General features: G+C 40.7%; 1 protein-coding gene across 1 annotated transcript in view; it reads right to left on the bottom strand.

Annotated features, from left to right (window-relative positions):
• fam98a (family with sequence similarity 98 member A) overlaps positions 1 to 15,382 on the bottom strand; it is a 31,624-nt gene extending 16,242 nt beyond the window's left edge. Inside the window, exons 1-4 of the mRNA XM_060831320.1 lie at positions 15,209 to 15,382; positions 9,396 to 9,544; positions 8,282 to 8,416; positions 1,045 to 1,226 (exon numbers count right to left, since the gene is read on the bottom strand). Coding sequence (XP_060687303.1) covers positions 1,045 to 1,226; positions 8,282 to 8,416; positions 9,396 to 9,544; positions 15,209 to 15,381 — 639 coding nt within the window. The 5' untranslated portion in view covers position 15,382. The remainder of the gene's footprint in view (positions 1 to 1,044; positions 1,227 to 8,281; positions 8,417 to 9,395; positions 9,545 to 15,208) is intronic.
• Positions 15,383 to 16,005: the final 623 nt, after the last annotated feature.

Raw genomic sequence — 16,005 nt, 5'->3', positions numbered from 1 at the left:
TGGCAATGAGAGATTAGGTAGTGAGCCACTCATTAGTGTTACATAGGCTCGGTTGTACATTGATATAGGTTGCTTGGTAGTCAGATACATGAATCGAGTGGAGAGTCAAGTAACAAGTGGACATTCCTATTCTTGATTCTACATTGCAGCGAAGGCCACTGATAATGCAACTGAAGATGGCAGGATTAGAATTTGAGTGAAGGTTGTGTTAACTTGACTTGTATTCCCTTAGTAAGTTGAGAGGTGAGATAATTTAAGTGTTCACAACACACACACACACACACAGACTTTTTTGCACTTTGTGCACAGTATCTACTTTAAAGACAGTAAAAACAAACACCTCAACTACATAGCTGCTTATAATGCAATACATCTTGACAGTTGGTTATGCTGACAAAAGAGTTTTGTGCTTAAGTCGATGCCTTTTGCATCTGAAAGCTCATGTTTAAAACAATTTGATTCTAATTTATTGATCTGAAAGCTTTCCATACACAAATGAGTATTGGAAAGGAGACATTAAATACCCAATTGCATGGTGGACACCTGAGAATAAGGTACAATGCAGTGAAACAGTTCCAGTCAATAATCTAAGACACACTGGAAATGCAGTTTTCCAATTTGATGTGTGGTTTGACCACTGTGAATTTATGGTAATCTGAAATTGCCTGTCTTTGTACTTTCCCCCCAAAATAAACAAACCCTTAAGTGAAATTATGAAAGCCATCAAACAGACTCTTAACCCTGATTAAGAGAAGAGAAAGTAGGATTAAAATTGCTCCCTTATACTTGGAGGATAGAACCTTGTATTAAAGGTGCAACCTGTACAGATCTTACAGTAGTCAGAAACAAAATAACTGTTTGAAATCAAAAGGCAAGATTAAAAGAAACCTTCTCTCAACTTATCTGTGCTGTTTCTTTTAAGAATTTATTATTTCCTGAAGAGGAAATTCCAATGGATTTTTAAAAAAGTAATTATTTGTACTGTTTGGCTGAATGATTCAGGTTTTAAATGCTGCACATTAGGACAATTTTGTTCTTGTGTACCTTTTTCTCAATCCCACTGAAGAACTGGAACATGGTGATGTTATCTGGGGGCTTGGACATACCCAGAGTAATACATATGGATTTCAGCTCCATGAACGACTGGCTGGTTTTATCTGACTGCTTCTTTGGCGGGTTGTGCACACCAAGCATTCGTGAAGATTCAAGCTCAGAAATCAGGTAAGCTACAGAAACAAAAATCAGCAAAACATAAACACAAGATATATAAGCTACAAATGTATTTGTCCATTACCTCACCCAATTCCTTCCCTTTCCTAAGGTCAGTGACTGTTGCTCAGGTAAAGTATGGGTATCAACTGGTCCCCATTTATATATGAACCTGCAAGACCACAGTTAAAAGGTTATCTCACATGAAGAGAGGAATCATCTTTGACAAGTTTGATTCCAACGCCAACCAACAGGAATACAGGTTGCTGACATGTTTTTGCTGCACCTCTGGAACTCTGTTACCAGGTTCAATTATAGCATTTATTATTAGTATTTACAGATTCATATGCCTCAGTACTATACAACACTAGATTGTAAACTGACCAACTGAATCAGAGAGTAGCATTAAAACTTGAAGTGCCTGAGAGAATTTCAACAAATCTTCATTTCAAATGACAATAGAGTAAGGTACTTAAATCCATATATTTATTGATTTTTTTCATTCAGAGTTGTCACATGACTACTTTAACATGGCATTTTAAAAACAAAACCTAGATATTATTTTGATGCCACTTTGCTTTTGCACAAGATTTTCATTTCACAGTTCAAACTGCCACCATAGCAAGTGGCTCAAAACCAACAAAGTGCTTCAGAAAAAACTTTGCTGTTTATGACTGAAACAGTACATATACATAGCAGACTAACATAAGGGAACCTCTAGAAACTCAATGGCACAAGACTGAGAGCTGTCACTGAATTACCAATTCCAGGTTACATTCATTTATCACCCAGCCTCATGGTAAAGTAGTGACAAGGAAGGAATGGTGCATTGAGGCCTCAGATCTCTAGCTCAACATAGCTCTTTCATGACCTCAAGTACAAGAGCTAGCAGTGTTCAAGCTGGATTTCCCATCTACAGATGACAAAAAGGGCAAAGACCAAAATTGTGTCTCTAGAAAAGTGAAAACAAAATTCATAATTGGCTTTGTTATCAGATTAGTATTTCAGAATGGGTTAAAATCCCATGGAATTTTCGGGTTTTAAAAACCTGGAAACGTGAATCTGAACAAATGATTGTCAGACTTTCTGACTGTCATGCAAACTAATATCTTTAGGGAAGAAAACCTGTGATCTTTAACCCAGCCTAGCCCAAGTAGAATTTCTGTCCAGCAGCAATGCAACCAACCAACTGCCCTTTCAAATAATGTAGTAAGTCACTCAGTTAACCAAACTGCTGGGTGTAGTTTGAGGTAGCAGCAGATAATCATCTCAGAACAAAGTTTGGAATTGGCAAAGTTTGGCTAGCAATAGGAGTAAGCCACCTAGCTTCTTGATTCTTTTTTGCCAGTCAATTGAATTATAATTCATCTGGATTACTGCTCCAATTCCCTATCTTCATTCCACATAATTTAAATTCCATGACCAAATGATCAAACTCTTACCAATGCCAGTTTTAAAATTTCAACTGACCTCACATTCCCTGAATAAATACAAAAGTAATCCACGTTTAGACAGAAAAGATCACCAGGACTAAGTTTAACAATTTTGGTTTTAGTTGCTCATTCTGAGGAACGTTTTGCTAATGACCCATGTAGTACTGCACTCCCCTGTCCTTAGCTTCTGGTGGTACACAATGTTGCTAATAATTTTGGGAGAATGAAGACAATTCAGCAAGAACCATATAAGTGATCCCTAGCTTGCGTTCAGATAGGTGATGTCAGCCAGGGCAGCAGCAGAACAATTGTAAGTTGCTCAGTGCTCCTTGATGGTAATGGATACGATCAATCATAACGTTCATCCTTTTCACCACCCTTCAACCTTCATCTCAGTCCTAGCCTCCACACTACCACTCCACAGCATCTTTCAAAAACAGCAGTTTTCACTTCAACTATCCTGACAGCCGTCATAACACCATCATCCCCATATCAACCATCTAAAATTTTCACACTGCTTGTCCACCATCCGGTATCAAGTATCCAGAAATTAACTCCAACTAAATTTTTAAACTGTCACTTCTGTCTGAAACGCTGTTCCACAGCCACTAATTTGATCCCTTTCCTTAGAACATAGAAAATTACAGCACAGAACAGGCCCCTCAGCACACGATGTTGTGCCGAGGATTAATCCTAATATAAAATACAATTACCTAACGTATGCACCCTTCAATTCACTACTGTCCACGTGCATGTGCATGTCCAGCAGTCGCTTAAATGACTCAGCTTCCACCACCACCACTGGCAACCCATTCCATGCGTTCACAACACTCCATGTAAAGGACCTACCTCTGACGTCCCCTCTATGTCTTTCTCCTAATACCTTAAAACTATGACCCATTGTGCCAATCAATCCTGCCCAGGGGAAAAGTCTCTGGCTACTGACTCTATCCACGCCTCTCATCACCTTGTATACCTCGATCAGGTCACCTCTTTTCCTCCTTTTCTCTAGAGAGAAAAGTCTGAGCTTAGTCAACCTCTCTTCATAAGACAAGCCCTCCAGTCCAGGCAGCATTCCTGGTAAACCTTCATTGCACCCTCTCCAAAGCCTGCGTATCTTTTCTATAATAGGGCGATCAGAACTGGACAATATTCCAAGTGTGGTCTCACCAGGGACTTGTAGAGCTGCAGCAAAACCTTGTGGTTCTTAAGCTCGATTCCCCCGTTAATGGAAGTCAAAACACCATATTCCTTCTTAACAACCCTATTCACTTGGGTGGCAACTTTGAGGGATCCATGCACTTGCACACCCAGATCCCTCTATTCGTCCACACTGCCAAGAATCCTGTCTTTAATCCTATAGTCAGCATTCAAGTTCGGCCTTCCAAAATGCATCACTTCTCATTTATCCAGGTTGAACTCCATCTGCCATTTCTCAGCCCAGCTCTGCATCCTGTCTATGTCATGTTGCAGCCTGCAGTAGCCCTCGAGACTATTGACAACACCTCCAAACTTTGTGACATCTGCAAATTTACTCAACCTCCTCATCCAAGTCATTTATAAAAACTACAAAGAGCAGAGGCCCAAGAACAGAGCCCTGTGGGACCCCACTCACTGACCTCCGGGCAGAATATTTTCCATCTACAACCACTCTGCCTTCTGTCAATCAATCAATTTTGAATCCTGATAGCCAAATCTCCCTGTATCCCATACTTCCTGACTTTATTAATGAGCAGTTATTGAAGGCTGAACAGACTGTTTGCAATCTAAAGGTCACATTTGATCCCAAAATGAGTTGTAGACCACAAATTAAGATGGGTATTTTCACATTTGTCATAAATATATGGACCTAATTCCATTACTCTATCATTTGAGATGAAGATTCATTGAAACGCTCTCAGAGACTTCAAGTTTTAGTGCTGTTCTCTGTTGATTCAGTTGGTCAGTTTACTGTCTGTCTAGTGTTGTATAGTACTGAGGCATATGGACAGCATGGTAGCTCAGTGGTTAGCACTGCTGCCTCAGTGTTCGATTCCTGCCTTGGGCCACTGTGTGTGGAGTTTGTACGGTCTCTCCATGTCTGTATGGGTTTCCTCCGGGTGCTCCAGTTTCCTTCCACAATCACAAAGATGTGCAGTCCCGGTGAATTGGCCATGCTAAGTTGCCCACAGTGTTAGGTCCATTAGTCAGGGGTAAATGTAGGGTAATGGGTCTGGGTGGGTTATTCTTCAAAGGGTCGGTGTGGACTTATTGGGCCGAAGGGCCTGTTTCCACACTGTAGGGAATCTAATCTAATCATATCATCCAACATTATGTCATTCCAACCTCAACTGCTGCTGAAAGCCTCATGTTTGTTGACTTTGGTTAATTATTTTAATGTAACTGGTGGATGGCTTCATGTTGTATCTTCTGATGCCCTTGTTCCAACTTCCTTGCCAAGCCGTGTGCCTCTTATACAACTTGGCTCCTGTTTAAACAATGCCCGAATTTTAAAATTCTCACCCTATATTTCAAATGCCCCCAGGTGCGCACTGCTCAAAATGTCTGTATTCTCCTTCAGCTATACAACCCACTAAAAATGGCCCCATAAACCTTTTCCCTTCTTAAAACAGTACATAAAAGCTACTCAGGTGAGCAAAGTTTGAGCATCTACCCTAATATCTCCATTTAGGGCTCTGTATCAAAACCATCTCCTAGTGCTTCTGCAAAGTAGCTTGGAGGAATTTTACTATGTTGAAGACACCATATAAATGCAAATTGCCACTATGATTCAGTACTGCTGGAAATGTACCATAGCACAATGACTTCTGGACTGGAGAAAATCAGTATGTGCATACACAGCAGGAGATGGGGGTCTGTAGTTGCTTTTAAATCCCCACATGCCTGTCAATTATGGGTTTATTTGATACAATACTGGCAACAGTAAGTCAGTCACATTCCTTATACGAAATGAAGGCAGATGTGGAGTGTCATTTGTAAGCCATCACGAATCCTCAGTATATTAAAGGGGAGAAATATTTCCATGAAACATCAAAATTGAATCTCCGTATCAGAGGATCCACATGCTTGAGCAACAATTAACCAGATTCTGCAGTAGAGATCAGTTGAGCAATTAGCTGGAACAGACAGATTGGACCAAACTGGCCTCCATCTGTGCTGTAAAGACAATATTCCTTTGTACATTAAGATACACGTTGACAACTTAAACCCAAGATCAGCAAAACAGATAATGAATTTGCCCTTTTTATTCCTGACGATGTTTAAAAATTGGAATTGAAGAAGAGTCACAGAGTCATACAGGATGGTAACAGACCCTTCGGTCCAACTAGTCCATGCCGACCATGTTCCAAAACGAAACCAGTCAGTCATTCATGTGTGGAATGAGCTACCAGAAAAAGTGGTAGATGCAGGTACAAGACATTTGGACAAGCACATGAATAGGAAAGGTTTGGAGGGATATGGGAAAAATGCAGGCAGGTGGGACTAGTTTAGTTTGGGAATATGGTCAGCATTGGTTGTCCAACTATATAACTAACTTTTATGGAAGGCCTATCCTTTTCCATAACTATTTAAAAACTATCAGAATCACGATCACTACTCCCACAGTGTTGCTCGACTTAACAGTTCAGTTAATTGCCCTGTCTTATTTCCAAGAGAAGATTGAGTTTTACTCCTTCTCTGTAAGGAAGATTTACATATTGGTGAAGAAAGTGATCTAAAACACATTTAACAAATTCTTCACAATCCAAACCTGTAACACTATAGCAGTCACAATCAATGTTGGTAAAATTAAAATCATCATCTATTTACAATCTTGAATATCACTCTTACATATATCTACATATTGGATCCTCTATTTCCCTCTGACAATCCTTTTTTGGAGGGGGTTGTGGGTAGCAATCATCCCTGTCTTACTTCTAAGTTATACCCATATAGCTTCACTGGACAATCCCTCAAAAACATCCTAAGCAGGGTAGTAATGTTTTCCTTAAATCAAAAGTGCCTCTACCCCTTCTCTCTTGCTATCCTCCCTACAGCATTTAAAAGCCAGAACACTGAGCTGCCAGTCCTGTCCTTCCCTCAGCCAAGTTTCTGTAATAGATATGACATCCCAGTCCCATATTCGCATACATGGTCTGAGTTCATCAGTCTTACCTGTAAGGCCCCTTACATTTAAATAAATGCAGTATAATTCTTCAGAATTACTTTGTTTTCTGACTTGCTCTTGATTGCCTTTTCTAATATAACTTGCTTTTTTTTGATTCAGAGCCATTCTCATTTGCCTATTTTCAGTGCTACTTGGGAACTACCCCCGAAAAGCTTAAAGACTCAAAAATAGAACTGGCAAATCTCCTCACCAAGATATTGGTTCCTTTCCAATTCAGGTGAAACCCATGTCTTTTGAACAGCTCCTTTCTGCCCCAGAAGAGATCCCAATGATTCAAAAATCTGAATCCTTGCACAATGCACCACCTCTTCACCCACTGATTTATTTTTTCTATCCTTACTCTAAGGTAGCACTGGGAGTAAACCAGATATTACTACCTTGGAGGTTCTACTTTTAAATCTTCTGTCTAACTTCTTATATTCACATTGCAAAGCCTGAACTCTTTCCCTAACTATGTCATTCTTACCAATGCATATGGCTACTTCTGGCTTCTCACTCTTGAATTTTGTTTAGAAAAGTTCTGAAAATAATTGTAAAATGAATATTTTTCGGCTTCTGCTATAAAAGCCAGAAGAAAATCACAAGAAAAACCTGCAACTCAGGAGCAGCTGCAAGATCCACAATACTCTTGTTCCACCATTTGGTTTTTGAGTAATGACAGAGGCTGGTACAATGGCAACATTTAAGAGGCATTTGGATGGGTATATGAATAGGAGGGATATAGGCCAGGTGCTGGCAGATGGGACTAGATTGGGTTGGGATATCTGGTCGGCATGGATGGGTTGGACCGTAGTGTCTGTTTCCATGCTGTACATCTCTGACTACTCTAAAATAAATCCAGCCACTATCAATTTGCTGATTATTTGACCACAACTAAGACAACTAATTTGAAACCCAATAAAGAATATACATCACATACCCCATGTGACATACAGATCTGTATTCGTGTATCAGAAAGCAAATAATGTATAAAATTTTACAGTTGACATTGTATTAAAATGTCACACACCTCTAATCTTTTGAACAGTTTGAACATGGCCAGAGCTGTTAACTATTTAATGAAAAGGAGGGACAATAGGGTGGGTTCCCTTCCCTGAAGGTTATCAGGGAAGCAGTTGTACATGTGAGACAACCTGTAGCCTTCAGAGATTCAGAGTCATTCTGTCATAAAAAGCAGCTATTTGGCCCATCGAATCCATAAATCAGGTCTCTGTAGAGTTGTATTGATATTTTATTTGGTATCTGTCACAGATTAAATTTACTTCCTAATTTGTCATGGTAGGTATTAGAAGCCATATTGATCGCTAGACTAGTAATGTACCCACTTGACTGGCATACCTATGTATACATGTGTATATGACCTTGGAGAGAGAATGCATCTTTAGCATTGAACACTTTCAAGCATTATGTCAGATTTAAGTTTCAAGTACAATAATTAATCAAAAAAAATTCAAATACTCCTACAACTTACTGAGCAGCAAAAGGCAATTATTTTTGTTGAGGAGGCGTTTTGTGACATCTCCAGTGGTTAGAACAGAATAGGGACAATTCATCTCAGCCAACAAACCGCTCATCTCTAGCTGAAACTCTTCAGCTTCTGTGGGGCCTAGGAGAGAGTTTAAAATAAAATTAAAGGAAAAAGAATCAAATGACCTAAAGTCCTACACCCAGACAAGAGTCAAGGTTATCGACATTAAATTATTTTTTCAAATTATAAATTTTACTCAATCAAGCCATTTACAATTTGCATTAAACACCTCCCTTTCCTTCCAATCAAGAGAGCTGAAAATGTGTTGCTGGTCAAAGCACAGCAGGCCAGGCAGCATCTCAGGAATAGGGAATTCGACGTTTCGAGCATAAACCCTTCATCAGGAGATACAGACATGACATAACTGGCATTGCAGTTAAGTCAAAGCTTTCTGAATGCAATGTCACTCGAACATGTTTACGCGATTAGAATAGAGTCTGTGCTATTTTTGTGGCATCATCTTCAGTAAGGTAATTTCACTGTTAACACATAATCAATGTTAACTTCCAAATAAAAGCAAAGTACTACAAATGCTAGAGATCTGAAATAATGAGACAAATAGCTGGTAAAATTCAGCAGGTCTCCGAGAATCTTTGGAGAGAGAAAAATAGTGTCAATGCTGAGTATAATATGGTTCTTTCGTGGAACTCCAAATACTGGATTAAAAAGACTGCCATGATTTAATGATTTGGAGATGCCGGTGTTGGATTGGGGTGTACAAAAGTTAAAAATCACACAACACCATCACCTGACAATCACCTGACGAAGGAACGTCGCTCCGAAAGCTAGTGTGCTTCCAATTAAACCTGTTAGATTATAACCTGGTATTGTGTGATTTTTAACAATGATTTAATGGTTTGAACTGAACACATAAAATTGTTCCAACGGATATACAATAGCCTATCTGAGTCATTAGGGTAGTTCCTTTTCAAGATACTACCGATGATGATATTACACACTCATTTCCAAATGATGGTTGTTTTATGTGCAAAATGGATTTAAGTTGGTATATCACTTGGGTAATGCAACTGGATATAGTTTAATAAATAAAACTTACTAGCTGTTGCATTGACATTTTCTACCAGCTTGTAGAAAGTTTTCAGTTCTGTTACAAGCCAGGCACATAGCTTAGTGTATTCTGGAGAAGCTGCCCCACCAACGGCTGCCAAATTGAGAGCTCCATCATCCAGTAGTGGACCCTTGTATCTGCAAAATTAATCATTTTCTGTGAGCATTCCAGAAAGCTTCTCGATTCCACAATTGCAAGTGCATTTCTCGCAACAAAAGAAGCCCTAAACTCTACAATGTACCAATCTTCTTTATTTTTAAACTGAAGCTTCATATTAATGTTACACTTGTCAACAGAAATTTGTGAAAATGTTAAGTTTAAATGTTAATTCCAGAGGTAAGACTTTATTAATTAATTGCAGTTCAACAGAATCATGCCTCATATCAAAGTTTTGTCTTATCATCTAAATACTATTGTAATTTTAATTTAAAATTTTGTATTTGTGGGGAGTACCAGTACATAAAACCATCTAAAAATATTTTTAAATTGTGAAAAGAGGACGACCAAGTTCATCTTTGGGAAGTTGGTAGGATTCTGGTAGGTATGCAGATGACTGCTAATGCAGGACGATTCTGCTGGCTTGAGATTTTCCCTCCTTACACTCTCCCAATGGTAGCGCAGCCTTCCTCAATAACAAGCACACATTTTTATTCTGTAGCACAATATACAATAGCCCTGGACAAGGCTTCCCCAGGACTCCGTGAATAAAGTAATTCTGAAAATGAAGCAGACTCCTTGTCATGCTTTTTTTGACTGCCGTAAGAGTACATCCCAGTCTCAAATTCATCACAGATGGTGTGTTTCAGTGACCAAGTGACATTCTAGTTATATGATCAGTCCAAACCAGTTGTGACTCAATATATCATGGATGCAGGTCAGCTTGGGTGAGCACCTCTGTCTGGTCATTCTGTTCCACCAGGTGATCTTTGAAAGTTTCTGAAAGTAGCTCAGCTTCTTGGTATGACTTTGATACACGATTCAGTTTCACACGCATGGAGCAGATGTGCAAAACTACTGCTTTGTAGATTTTAACAATGATACTTAGACTTACTCCTTTCATTCCAAACTCTGCTGAAGGCTACACTTGCTTCCATTTCTTATTGTATTTTCTCCACCGTATTCTTTGATGCTTTCCATGAAGGTGACCCTGGCACTGAAATCAGACATTGTATAATGGGAAGCTGCACAATCTCAAGATGACTTCAGGTCAAGAAGGTGGTCTCCAATGACACAGGACTTGTTCTTCAATGCCAGCTATAACTTTGGCCTTATGATTAGCACATAGAAAACCAAGGAAGTAGACCAGCTGCAGAATGTTTGAGCTCAACATTCCAGTTAACATCCAGAAACTGTTAGCAGTGGACAAATTCAAAGATCAGCACCACAATGCTCTAGAGCTGTTTATATTGATGGCACACACATGAATCTAGAAATAAACAATGTTTAAGGGGAAAAAGCAGCTATTGTGTTCTAGGATGATCTGAATTCAAATCAGGTCATGTTTGTCTGTCATTCTCAAGTCTTTGAAATTAGCTTGTAGATTAATAGTAAATATCCTAAATGTCTTCTTTTCATAGAATCCCTACAGCGTGGAAACTGGCCATAACCCTCTAGCCTCCAGCCATGCAAAGCTCTCTACTGTGTGGAAACAGGCCCTTTGGCACAACAAGTCCACACCGACCCATTCCCCTACCCTATTACTTTATATTTCCCCGATGAATGCACCTAACCTACACACCCATGAAAACTATGGACAATTTTAGCATGGCTAATTCATCTAACCTGCATACCTTTGGACCGTGGAGGGAAACCTGAGCACTTGGAGGAAACTCTCATAGACAGTCACCCAAGGCTGGAATCAAACCCAGGTCCCTGGCGTGTGAGGCAGCAGTGCTAACCACTGAGCTACCATCATACGATTAGCACACAGAAATTCTTTTTGTGGCAAAAAATGGAGGATGTGAAACCTAAGAGCCAAGAGACGCCATTCATACCAACTATACATCACAAACTTGGGCAGCTTACAGCAGACACCTCAAAGCACTCGAAGGTACCAATGTACCTTTATAAGAATGTTCAACTCCAGTGGCCAGAGAAGTGGTCCAATAGCAGCATCCTCTCTCAAGTCAATATGCCCAGCACTGAGATGCTAATTACTCCACAAGGCAGCACACATCACTCATACTTCAACCAGACTGCCAAAGCAACAGCTCTACTCAGAACACAGCAGGAGACAACAAAAATGCATTTGACATGTCTTCAAAAAATTGAAGAAACATTCCCGCTGACTCATGGGAGTCCCTAGCCTGTGACCAATTGGACTTGAGAAGGTTCAAGTGGAGACACCCGACAAAAGACTATATTAAGAATTTGCAGACCTGATGACTATGCATAGTAGAAAGCGCTCAAACCTTCAAATAACTCATTCATCTCAGTCCATCTACCCATGTGAGGTAGAGTCTGAAAATCACACATTGGAATTATCAGTCTTCTCAGAACCCATCAAACCAACATGACATTTTCAGTCCCAATTTTCTACTGAAAACCATGATTCACACATGACAACATAAAAAATGGAGGAGAAGGCCATTTGGCTTTCAGCCCACTTTGCTATTCATTATGGTCATGGTTATCATCCAAAAGCCTGCTCCAGCTTTTCCCTGCACATCCTTTGATCCCTTAACTCCATGTGCATTTCTAATTCCTGCTTGAAACCACACAATGTTTTGGCCTTGACTGCTTTTGTGGTAGCGAATTCTACAAGCTCACCACTCTCTGGGTAAATACATTTTTTTTATCTCAGACTTAAAATGATTTACCCCAAATCCTTGGACTGTGACCTAACTTGGACTCTACAGACATTGGAAACCCTGTTTAGATCTTTCAGAATTTTAAGAGTTTGAGTTCTGCCCTCATTCTTCTGAACTCCAGCAACATGATCTAAATTCAACCGCTCCCCAACATCAATCTTGCCATCCCATGAATCAATCTGATAAATCGTCACTGAACTCCCAGGATAGCAAGTACATCCTTCCTCATAAGGAGACAAGAAATGCACACAATATTCCAAGTGTGGTGTCTCGCCAGGCTCTGTACAATTGCAGCAAGACATCCCTGCTCCTGCTCCGGAATCCTCTTGTATGAAGGCTAATATACAATTATTCTTCTTTACTGATTGCTGTACCTGCAGGCTTACCTTCAGAATCTGCTATTTGAAGATACCCAGGTCTCACTACATTCCCCTTTCTTACACCCCTTTCACTTGAATGGTATAAATTAGTTAAAGCAATCTAGTTCACAAAATAACTCCAAAGACACTACATTTTCAAATTTAAGCACTGGAAGCACAGAAGAGCTCTGCAAGAGACAAAGGTCTTACCTATGCTCCTTTTCCTTTTAAGCAGCCTGCTTCAGTCGAGATTTGGAGATGTCGGTGTTGGACTGGGGTGTACAAAGTTAAAAAATCAAAACACCAGATTATAGTCCAACAGGTTTAATAGGAAGCACACTAGCTTTCGGAGCGTCGCTCCTTCATCAGGTGGTAGTGACGCTCCGAAAGCTAGTGTGCTCCGAAACCTGTTGGGATTCTCACCTGTGTTGTGCGATTTTTAACTTTGCTTCAGTCGAGACAGTGAAAGGAATTGCATTATTTCCAATCTTCCTGGTCACACTGAAACAGAGGCACTATTCAAAACTTACTGGAACAGACATCTAAAACTCCCGAACTCTGAAGCTTATTCAGTATGCCAAGTATTAGATTCCTATTCCTTTACCAAACATTTGTGCTATGTAGGTAAGCTGGTTGCAAATAAATTTCAATTGTCAATATTAGCCATGAACATTGCAGTCTGGCAGTTTGGTATCTTCCTCACACTTTCCTGCTAAAAGCTTCCATTTCAGTTTCTGTGAGAACACTAGATCTTGATCATCAACAGGAAAAAAAACTCTGACCTTTTGACCTCAATTATTTGACTTGCATTAGTCTCCCCCCAAAGATTTACCTCTTTACTGGACCTCCTAATATGCTGACGAAGGGCTCATGCCCAAAACGTCGATTTTTCTGTTCCTTGGATGCTGCCAGACCTGCTGTGCATTTCCAGCACCACTCTAATCCCCAGCATCTGCAGTCCTCACTTTCACCTCAAATATGCTGCTCCATTCTACAGTCACCCAATTTCCCTCTCATCCAACTGCAAGATACACAGTAGTAAGTCTCTTTCGGCCCTCTCCATGACCTTGAAAATCTTAAAGGAAGGCACCAAAATTTGTCACAACAGTTCAATTATGATTTAACTAATTATTCTGAGAGGTTTAGCACTACCTCCATTTGGTATGCAGTGCTTCCAATTGTAAAAATATTTTAAGACATTTTCCCTCTATGCTAATAATTTTTTTAATACAATTCCAAAACAGATCTATTCTTTTAATAAAGATCAGCTTCCTACATATCATTAAATGAAGATAAGCACTGCAGATACTTCTGGAGAATTGATTGTAAAGTATTGTGGGCGGCACGGTGGCACAGTCGTTAGCACTGTTGCCTCACAGCGCCTGAGACCCGGATTCAATTCCCGACTCAGGCGACTGACTGTGTGGAGTTTGCACATTCTCCCCGTGTCAGCGTGGGTTTCCTCCAGGTGCTCCGGTTTCCTCCCACAGTCCAAAGATGTGCGGGCCAGGTGAATTGGCCATGCTAAATTGCCCGTAGTGTTAGGTAAGGGGTAAATGTAGGGGTATGGGTGGGTTTTGCTTCGGCGGGTCGGTGTGGACTTGTTGGGCCGAAGGGCCTGTTTCCACACTGTAAATCTAATCTAATTATAAAACATTGCTGGAGCAGGTGGGACTTGAACCAGGCCTACTGATTTTGGTTTGAATAGCTCAAAGTTATTCAAGATATTATTCAGAATTATAACCCATTTATATGGACTGTTGTCATTGGAAGCATATGGCAAGATAGAGGCATATTGATAAATGTCACTAGGCAAATAATAGAGACAAAAATAGAAATTCCCAGAAAAGGTCAGCAGGTCTGGCAGTACCTGGGGAGAGAAATTGGAGTTAACGTTTCAGAGCAAGCAACCCTTCCTCAGAACAGAACAGCACCCACAGTTCTTTTAGTTTTTATTAAATAATCAAGACTGAGCCAATGACCTGGGGAATAGATTAAATCCCAACACAGCAGCTGATGGCATGTAAATTCAATTAACAATTCTGTAGTCGAAAGCTAGTCTTATGATAGCGGATGATCATAACAGCCATTTATGTTCTATAAGGAAACACTCCATCCCCACCTGGTCTAGCCTAAATGTGAGCCAAGCCTTAGCAACATGGTCGACTCCAAACTGCCTTATGGTTAAATCACTCAGCTCAAGGACTCAGTCAGTCACATGACAGTGCCCACCCCCAACCCTGCAATGTTGAAACAGTTTTTAATGTTGGCAAACGACGGATTGAGCGACACATATGCAAATGACAGACTGAAATAAAATGTAAAGTGGGGAGGTAAAGCAAAAAGCACAAGTAGGCCTTTGCTGCAGCTAAACACGTGTCCGCAGCGAGGAAAAGGGCAGAAGCGTTTTACCCCCGGAGTCAGGCCCAATGGGTGGGCAGCAACGCCAAAGCCAGCTCAGCAGGTTATTTATAACGAGCGCAACTTGACTACGGCAGTGTGAGAGGGAGGCGGGGGGAAACCACCCGGTGATAAACACCTATCGGTGAGGCCCAGCTTGGCGGAGAAACCTCCAGAAGGTTTGACACGGGGAGGGAGGAGAGAAAGTCCAGGGGCCAGTCAAAGCGCCTACCCCAGGTCCTCCAGTGAATCGAGGATGTCGTTCTCCATCTCGCAGCCCAGGCTGAGGTGTGTGCCGGCAGCAAACGGCCTCTCCCCACCGGCCCCTCCAGCTGCACGGCCCACACCGAGCTCGTTAACCTCCCCGCCACTGCTGCCGCTCCGCGGCTTCTGCCCGGTTGGCATGTCTGGGGCCTCACTCTATACTCGGGCAGCCCCGTGCCTGACCGCCGGCTCCACAAAAAGCAAAACCTTGACATTTCAAACAATAATGACAATAAAACAGTGCTTTCATCAATCGGAACCTATCCGTGCAATTAATGAGAACAAGCAATGTTGAATAAAACGCCCAGTCTTCATTCAGGCGGATAATTGGACACGAAAGCCCCTGACAGTTACTGCTGTTGCCATGGCGATTATTCAAACTTTCTTTCTGAGGGTAGGTTCTAACGGTCTTATTTTACATTTATATTTACATCCCCGTTAGTCTTTTTAACATATTCATCTGGACTCATTTATAATTCACACATAAAAAGATGTCTCTTTCTCAGTTTTTGTGTTTTGTCCTTGGTGGCTGCTTTTTGTGCCACTTTGAAAACCATTCCCATGACCTGAGCAACAACATGGGTGCTGGTAGAGGATGCTGAGTTGCAGGTTTGATGGCATACAATTCCAACATCACATCTTTCCACAGAAGTTACAGTCCAGAAATTGGCCATTTGGCCAACATAACTGCTAGAAACAAAATTCAGTAAAATTTAGATGAGACCACCAAAGCTGGAAACAAGACAATTTATTCTACGAAGTTGC

The sequence above is a fragment of the Hemiscyllium ocellatum genome, chromosome 10, assembly GCF_020745735.1.
Source record: "Hemiscyllium ocellatum isolate sHemOce1 chromosome 10, sHemOce1.pat.X.cur, whole genome shotgun sequence".
Lineage (NCBI taxonomy): Eukaryota > Metazoa > Chordata > Chondrichthyes > Orectolobiformes > Hemiscylliidae > Hemiscyllium > Hemiscyllium ocellatum.
Note: the sequence above shows the minus strand (reverse complement) of the source record. Positions and strands in the feature narration are given on the sequence as shown.